Here is an 8,871-nt window from a genome sequence, read left to right as displayed (position 1 = left end):
GCCGGCCCCCTGGGCTCACGAACCGGGACGAATGCCCCCCATGAGTCCCGGTTCGTGCAGAACCGGGACTAATGGGCTGGCCAGGCCCGAACCAAAGCCCTGTTTTCAACTAGTGTAAGTTACAAGAGGTGAATAAAGAGGAGGGCGCTGAGCAGAAGATGAATGCCTATTTGGACATGTACAACAAAACCGCTTTCTCCGCAAGTGTTCACTTGGTTTCCCCTAATTGATCGAGTAATGTAAGGTTTTTGGGTTTGATTTTTCTTATATACTTGTCCATCTCTCTTTTTATTAATGAACTGCAGGACCCCCAACCCTTGTGATGAGGTTGTTCAAAAAAAAGAAAGAATGGTATACGTAATAAAAATATGGTACTTTCATTCGCAAAAGAAATCAAAACGTAATTTGAGTGGCGTTGCAGCAACGATGGTCGACGAAAGCTGGATGGCTACCTCTGGCACGACTTGGATTGATCTTGGTTTAACCAGCTATAATCCTCACCCTCCGCATTACGTCTGCGGTGACAGCCCACCATTAGCTTAATTTGGAAGAAAAAAATATAATAAAAAAGCAATTTCACCCCATTTTTTACCATGGCAAATTTTCAATCTCTACTTTTTTTCCTCGGGTTTAAAGTTGGTAGGGGTAATCTATAGTTGCCATGGGGTAATATGCAGTGCTAGCAAGTTGACGATGCGTCTCCTCTGCAATTGTGCAATTCTTTTGCTTAGGAAGAACAATCTTTGCCATGGCCAAAATTGGTTCAGCCATCTTTAATATTGTTAGAGAGTTCATGGCAATTTCAATCCCATAATTACCATGGTAATTTTCAATCTGTAGTTTTGAGTTTAGCATTGTACGCACAATCTGTAGTTGTTGTGGGAAAATCCTAGTTCACACATTATCATAGCAAATTCAGAAATCTTTTGTAATAGTCACAACGCAAGTTCATGAGAACTAATTTATAGCACATATCACTTTTCGTGTAGAATGAATGGACCGTCTCAAACGGCGATTTTTAGGTGTAATTGTGTATCTCAAATTTATTCCTGGGAGCAGGAGTACTTCCAGAGGAGGTCCACGCCGAGGACGAAGAACTTCGTGAGCACCATGGAGTATCGTCCCGGTTGCGGCGCGGCGTACGCCCACCTCCCACGGGCCAGGTGGCGGGGGGCATGACGATGTGCAGTGGTGTGGTGATGGTGGCCGGTGGAGAGCCAGCGGAGCACGTGAGGTAGTACGGCAGCTGCGCGAGGTACGTGATGACGGGCCGGAGGTTGAGGAAGGGCCCCGCTTTTCTCCGCTGTGGGGAAGACCCAGTCTTGCAGGACGACGACGTCGAGGACACGAACGGCGGAGTGAGTTTTGCGGGACGAAAAAAAGGTGTCATTCGATGCGGAGTGAACATCAGACGACACTTTCGGTAAAATTAGAAAAGATCTGGTGTGCCAGTTACAAATTTCGTACAATGGATTAGAAAATATAATTTATTTTCTTGACTTCCAAAAAATCTCTAATCGCACAAAAACATAGTATAAGGCTATACGCTCTCCCTCCAGGTTTAAAAGACACCTACCCAAAAGTTGTTTTTTTCTTCAAGAAAAGGCATCATGCCCGCGCTTTGCCACACGTACGCATAATTTACGTGATCATTACGGGCTGGCCAGGATGGAAGGGTTGCATTCAAATTTAAGGAGCAGGACCACCATGGGGAGGGGCAAATTAAAGGGGTGTTGCTAAATTTCAGTCGACTCGGACTTGGTTATGCCTCAATAGATGTTATATTCGTAAGACCTTATAAAGATTCGTGCAGAAAATTCTTTTAGTTTTTTTTTCTTACATGCTATGCTATGTCACTTGATTGAGTCTTGGTTAAATTTCACTAGACTGAGAGACCTAGCCACATCCAATTAGAGAGGTCAAATCATTCCTTATGTACGTTATGTTAAGGCATTTATTACATATAATAATAGGTCTGGTAAAATTATTGGAACGAACCCGTCGATGTCCGGCAGTTACAACTTCAGCACAGCAGAGAAACAACGAGATGCCATGGTCGCTCTGCCGCGGAAGCCAAACGATGCCGTTGAGCTCACGGCAGATATAGTTGTCAGCTATAATGGGACATCATGGTCTCCGAATTGCAAACGGGAAACCAGAGATCTTTTGCCACATTTCGCTCAGGCGCTAACGCACCAGAGTATGGCTTCTCTCCCGGCCATCTTCATCCTCATGCTCCTGGTTCGTTCCTGCAACTCCGATGACCGCCTAAGACCCACTAAGCCACTCTCGCCCGGCGACGAGCTCATCTCCAGCAATGGCCTCTTCGCCCTTGGCTTCTTCTCCCTGCAAGGCTCCGCCGCCAACACATATTTAGGCATATGGTACCACAACATCTCTGAGCGAACATATGTGTGGGTGGCCAACCGCGACAGCCCGATCAAGAGCAGTTTGCCCGGGAAGCTGGTCGTGAGCAACACCTCTGACCTCGTCTTGTCCGACTCCGACGGCCGTGTCCTCTGGGCGACGAAGACGAACAACGTCACCACCACCGGATCAGGATCAGGTGGCGGAGCCACCGGTGCAGGGGCGGTGCTGCTCGACACCGGAAACTTTGTTCTCCGGTCGCGGAACGGCACGGAGATATGGCAGAGCTACGATGAGCCGACCGACACCTTTCTCCCGGGATTCAAGCTGTGGGTGAACTACAAGACCCACGTAGCAGCGCGCATCGTGGCGTGGAAGGGCCCCGACGACCCGTCCACGGGCGAGTTCGTCTTGAGCGGCGACACCAGCACGGGCCTTCAGATCCTGACGTGGCGAGGGTCGAGTCTCTACTGGCGCGCCGGGGTGTGGAACGGCGCCACGGCCGCCAGCTTCACCAAATCCTTCTTGTCCCAGATGATCGACGACGGAGAGGTGGCCTACTTCACTTACAACAGAGCCGACGACTCGGCCCCGGCGAGGTCGCACTGGAAGCTCGACCACACGGGTGAGGTGATGTTCAGGGTGTGGGTCGAGGGGTCGTCATCGTCGTGGGTGCCCCTGTTCGAGCGGCCGGGCAAGTGGTGCCTCGTCTACGGCGCGTGCGGGCCGTTCGGCTACTGCGACGTCAAAGGGGACGTCCGGGAGTGCAGGTGCCTCGACGGGTTTGAGCCGGCGGACGGCGGCGGCGGCTCCTCGAAAGCAGGGTGCGTGAGGAAGGAGGCGGTGAGATGCGGCGGCAACAACTACTTCCTGACCTTGCCGGCGATGAAGCTGCCCGACAAGTTCGTCTACTTGACCAACAGGAGCTTCGAGGAGTGCGCTGCGGGCTGCGACCGCAACTGCTCCTGCACGGGGTATGCTTACACCAACGCGAGCGACATCCTCCTGGCATCCAAGTGCTTCCATTGGACAGGAGACCTTGTCGACATGGTGAAAGCTGACTATACAAGTGACCACCTGTATCTTCGGTTGGCCGGCAACGGTACGTACGTCTGCTTCTATACGTACCATATAAGTGTGCAAAAAACGTAGCTCCCACCCATATTTTTTTAATAACATCATCAACTTTATTAATTAGAAATAATGATCGTTACATTGTTTATAAGAAGAGATACAATTTTTTTCCGTAGGTTCCTTTATCCAATCCCTTGTCATGGAACATTTTGCTAGACTAGCAGCTCACGAGGTACTTTATTTGCTTTCCTATTACAACGTTCAAAGCTAGTAAGAGGAAAATCACAAGCTATAGAATAGCAATCGTCAAAAATTGCGGTCGCCGCTCCTGCAGAATGTCCTTCGTTCTTCATTGTGTCAATGACTTTCATGTTGTCAGAGTTAATAACGAGACGGTTGCAACCCGCCTTTGGTACCAGCAATAAGGCAAAACTAAGTGCTAATGATTCCGCTGTCACAACATCAACACACCATTCAATTTTCCAATATCCGTCAGCAATGAAATTTCCTTTGGCATCCCTCAGAACGGCACCCGTTGTGCCCCTTGGTAGATCATGATCAAAGGAACCATCCTCATTCAGCTTAACAAACCCCCTAGGAGGTCAGCTCCATCCTTCATTCTCCCTCTTTGCATTAGGTGGGTGTGCATTAACATAATTAGCCGTTATAGAACGAATTCCCATCGAGGTTTGGTACGCCTCTTCAGACTTTCCCTCATGAACTAGCTTATGCCTATTCCACCATAAATACCACACAATTATAGTGATCATCTCCCGTGAGTTATGAAAACCCAATATAGATAGTTCTTGTTCTGGCATGAGGAGTAATAATTCAAGGACTACCTCTCCCGTACGATCGAGCACACATGCTTTGTTAACTGTTTCATACATTCCCAACTTCTCCCACACATTTTTTTCCTTCTAGCATAGAAACAACAAATGCTTGGTATCCCTTGGCCCATTCAAACAAGCTAGGCAAACAGGCAAAATTTTCATGTGTCTATTGGCCAGCATGACACGGCATGGTAGGGTCCCATGAAGTGTACACCGTACAAGCTAGTTTCCCAATCTTTCCCCACATAGGATTGTCCCTGCTTCTACCCATACCATTTGTGTATTTCAGTTTCGTCCCGTGTTGTTTATTCCATCCCTCCAAGTAAGCTGGTCGTACAGTAAACAAACCGTTTTTAGTATAGCTCCAAGAAGTTAAATCCGGCATATTATGCATAGGAAGGGGGGTCACTAGGACTCTTCGAGCATCAATTTGCCATAATGTTTGTCTCATCAAATCTTCATCCCACCCGTTCCTGACTAGATCAATAAGGTCAGAAACTTTCTCCAGTAGATTCCCTCGTCTAGAAGTAATAATTCTCCTATTCGCACAATTCGGGATCCATGCATCTCTCCATATGTCAATATTTTGTCCATTTTCGACTCTCCATATATAGCCATTTCTAAGAGATTCCACTCCCGCCATAATGCTTTGCCAAGTGAAGGAGGAACCCTTTTTTAAACTTGCGTTCATCAAGTCGCCCAATAATCAGCTCTTAATATTGTAGCACATAGTGAATCTGGATTATCCAGGAGATGCCAAGCTTGTTTAGCTAACAATGCCAGATCGAAACAGTGTATATCTCGGAATCCCATTCCTTCTTGACATTTTGGAACACACGTCTTTCACCATGCCATCCAGTGCATCCATTTCTAATTGTCCTCGTCACCCCACCAAAATTACGACATCGCGTCAATGATTCCTTTGCAAAAAAATAGGAATTTTAAAGACAGGCATGGCATAAGTTGGGATCACTTGAAAAACATATTTGAGCAAAGTTTCCTTTCCTCCAGCATATAATACTTTTTCTTTCCATCCGCTAATTTTCATAATAAATCTTACCAGTCAGGAACTGAAAACAATCGCTCTTGTCCATCCCCGCATTGGAAGGTGAACCCAAATATTTTTCATTCAGTGCTTCGGTACGCACTGAGAAAAGGTTGGATTGCTACACGCACACCGGAAAAGTAATCGTATTAGCACATTAAAAGTTGATTTCCCAGAAAAGGTTGGATTTAATATTCTTTTTCTATAAGGTTGTATTTGTAAATACTTATGATCCTTACGATAAACTACTTTAGATCTTTCCAAAATAAATAAATTGCAAGGGGTACAAGGTCACGCCTAGTCTTGACTATCGAAGAAACAGTAGATTCATAAAGGCCTTGACCCGGTACTCATTTCTATACTTTCTTCACAGGGGACAATTATGCAAGAACCAACAACAAGATCAACGGTGTCCATGTGGTATTTAAGATTGTACTCCCACTTATAGCATTCTTGCTGATACTCACATGCATATATATTTTCTGTATATGCAAACCCAGAGGTAAATTAAGAGACAACACCTCTCTGCAATGTGCTTTGGGTTGTTCATATGTCCTACTATTGAGTTTGCATGCATGATATTTTCTGTAGGCATACATCAAAACAATGGAGCCCTGCAGGTACACCTGAGACCTTCACAAGAAGTCTGGGATCAAAGTTTAGAATTTTCGCGGATAACGTTCGAAGACATTGCTGCTGCAACGAATAGTTTCCATGAAACCAACATGCTTGGAAGAGGAGGTTTTGGGAAAGTGTATAAGGTTGCATATAAAATGTTTACCTTAAGATCTAAATACAAGATGCAAAATTGTTTTTAATTTCCTTGTGGTAAAATTAATAATGATGAGAAGCTTGCAGGGAATACTGCAAGATGGCAAGGAAGTTGCTATTAAAAGGCTTAGCAAGGGATCTGAGCAGGGAATAGAGCATTTCAGAAATGAAGTTGTTCTTATTGCCAAACTGCAGCACAAGAATCTTGTTAGACTCCTTGGATATTGTATTCATGAGGATGAGAAGTTGCTTATATACGAATACCTACCCAACAAAAGTCTAGACAAATTCCTTTTTGGTACATTCTCGCATACTACTATAGAAACTAAATTTGAATCAACTAAACAAACATATATACTTGCATGAATGGCTCCCTAGATGATTTATACTCTGACAGATAATGCAAGAAAATCTACACTCAATTGGCCAAGAAGATTTAGCATAATCAAAGGGGTAGCTAGAGGATTACTATATCTACACCAAGATTCGAGAATGACGATAATTCATCGAGACCTCAAGCCGAGCAACATCCTGCTAGACTCGGAGATGAACGCAAAGATAGCAGATTTTGGAATGGCAAGGATCTTTGGAGGCAATGAGCAACACGAGCGTACCAAACATGTAGTTGGGACATAGTAAGTAACTCACAGTGGCCTTGATCTCATCATTTTTAATAGAAAAGTCTATCTTCAACTCGCCCCAACTATTTTGGTTGATTTATCTCGAATCCTGAACTACAAAACTATCAATGTTAAGCCATGAACTTTCTAATGTTTTGTGTGAACCCTAACGTTGTTTTGAAAAAGTAGGTATGTATTAATTATTTGTAGATCCTCTACAATTATATTTATTTCAATGAAATGATAACTTGCAAAAGTGAGTTGATTTTTTTTTTATTTTTGTGCAAAACCGACAAGATAAATTCATCATCTTCATGTGTTTTATGAAATAAAAATAATCATGTTAGTTGCTGAATTTTGTTCTTACCCTGTTGCTTTCTCCACACATGTGATTCTTCTTTTATTTTGGGGAAACATTAACTCACCTTCCAAATTAACCTAGTTATATAGGGTGCCTTTGAACATTTGAAGATTTAGAAACAAAACGAAACAATTTGTGATTGCATGGATGTCGTTCGAAACCTAAAAAAATCAGCCAAATAATGTCCTTTGTACAAAAGACTACATTATTTTTTCTTTCTTATCATTTTACACATGGCATAAATCTTACTTTAAGGGATTTTGCATGTTATAATATGATAGTATTTCCCTCATCTCCTAACATTTTTTTTCAGAGTCCGATGGGACCAAAGCACTAACCAAGTAAACATCAATCACTTTAAGAAAATTTGGAGTATAACATAGGCGTTGCATAATAAAAGGTTCAATTTGGACCAAGCGCATCATTCCGTGTTTATGACTGATTCTTCTTCTTATTTATATGTTTGAATCATACTCAAACTACATACACAAACTTAGCTTAATTGTTAAATCTTTCAAACAGTGGTTACATGTCACCTGAATATGCGATGGAGGGAATCTTTTCATTGAAGTCTGACACCTACAGCTTTGGTATTTTCCTGCTGGAGATTGTAAGTGGATTAAAGATCAGCTCACCTCATCATCTTGTAATGGATTTCCGGAATCTCATAGCATATGTAAGTGTCATTATTAAATGCTTCAAATTCCTTAGCAATTTTAACACTTTAATTTTAGAAAAAACAAACATATTACGGTACCAAATATAGTCACAAACTTCAACGTGATGTTTTAGGCATGGAACCTATGGAAAGATGGAAAATCAATGGATTTCATGGATGCAACACTCACGGAGAGCTACTCCCCTGATGAAGTGTCAAAGTGTATCCACATTGGATTGATGTGTGTGCAAGATAGCCCCAATGCTAGGCCACACATGTCATCGGTTGTGTCCATGTTGGATAACGAAGCCATGCCTCGCGCAGTGCCGAAGCAACCTATGTATTTTGCACAGAGAACAGTTGAAGGCTTGGAAATGTCTACCAATGGTGCTAGCCTGACAACGCTAGATGGTCGCTGACTGACTGGCCTAAGGTTCTGGTAGGATAGTTGAGTATCGATATATTTTTCTACCAATTGAAAAATAGAAATGTAACGATTTATTCATACTCCCTATATGCTTGTGATATTCATTGATGGCTATAGGGTGTGGAGCTTTATTGTTTTAAAAAAATACTTTTATGGTTGTTATTCAGCTATATACATTATTAGTTTCTTAACTGGTAAAGATACCTCTAAAAGTGTGTTTCTGCGCTCCAACAACTGCTTGGGCATTGGTTCATGTCATTTCACTGTAGTTTCTTCTTCATTGTTTTTTATTTTTCTTGCTCCAATTATTTATTTTGTATGTTGCATCATTTCAACTGCAGCATGCAGCCTGACTTGCATCTTACTAGAGTGAGTAGTTACTTTGTGCTTTTCATCTTTCGTTGGAAATAGGGTAACATGGGGCAAGTTCTGAGGAGACTACGATTTACATCTTCCTAGAACCAAACTCACATCCTTTAACATTGACTACTTTCATCATACTAGAACTAGAATCACATCCTACAAGACATATCGTAGTTGAGATATGGAATAAATTGTGATGAACAACATGCAGTACACATACATGCAGTTAGAAAGGTCAGTCAAAAAGAGGAGCATTGAGAAGGATGCAATCAAGATGGACATTGTTGATATGGATGCAGTTTGAGATATATGTGGTCAAAAAGGGACATAGTTGGCAAGCAAACAATTGGGT

The 8,871-nt window shown here is 43.0% G+C and overlaps 1 protein-coding gene across 1 annotated transcript; it reads left to right on the top strand.

Annotated features, from left to right (window-relative positions):
• The first annotated feature begins 1,902 nt into the window (after positions 1–1,902).
• On the top strand, positions 1,903–8,368 carry LOC109753622 (G-type lectin S-receptor-like serine/threonine-protein kinase At4g27290). Its single transcript, XM_045233415.2, has 7 exons — positions 1,903–3,469; positions 5,693–5,821; positions 5,911–6,080; positions 6,178–6,388; positions 6,488–6,725; positions 7,594–7,747; positions 7,864–8,368. Exons 1-7 carry the CDS (start codon positions 2,005–2,007, stop codon positions 8,146–8,148), a joined length of 2,652 nt encoding a protein of 883 aa, XP_045089350.1. The 5' UTR covers positions 1,903–2,004; the 3' UTR covers positions 8,149–8,368.
• Positions 8,369–8,871: the final 503 nt, after the last annotated feature.

The sequence above is a fragment of the Aegilops tauschii genome, chromosome 2 (genome assembly GCF_002575655.3).
Source record: "Aegilops tauschii subsp. strangulata cultivar AL8/78 chromosome 2, Aet v6.0, whole genome shotgun sequence".
Classification (NCBI taxonomy): Eukaryota; Viridiplantae; Streptophyta; class Magnoliopsida; order Poales; family Poaceae; genus Aegilops; species Aegilops tauschii.
This window is presented reverse-complemented; position numbering and strand designations above follow the sequence as displayed.

Excerpts from the sequence above, each read along its gene's own strand:
- LOC109753622 (XM_045233415.2), top strand. The coding sequence starts at position 2,005 with ATGTCCGGCAGTTACAACTTCAGCACAGCAGAGAAACAACGAGATGCC. Across the intron at positions 6,389-6,487 it reads TCTAGACAAATTCCTTTTTG|ATAATGCAAGAAAATCTACA; the intron begins GTACATTCTCGC and ends ATACTCTGACAG. Across the intron at positions 7,748-7,863 it reads TCCGGAATCTCATAGCATAT|GCATGGAACCTATGGAAAGA; the intron begins GTAAGTGTCATT and ends GTGATGTTTTAG.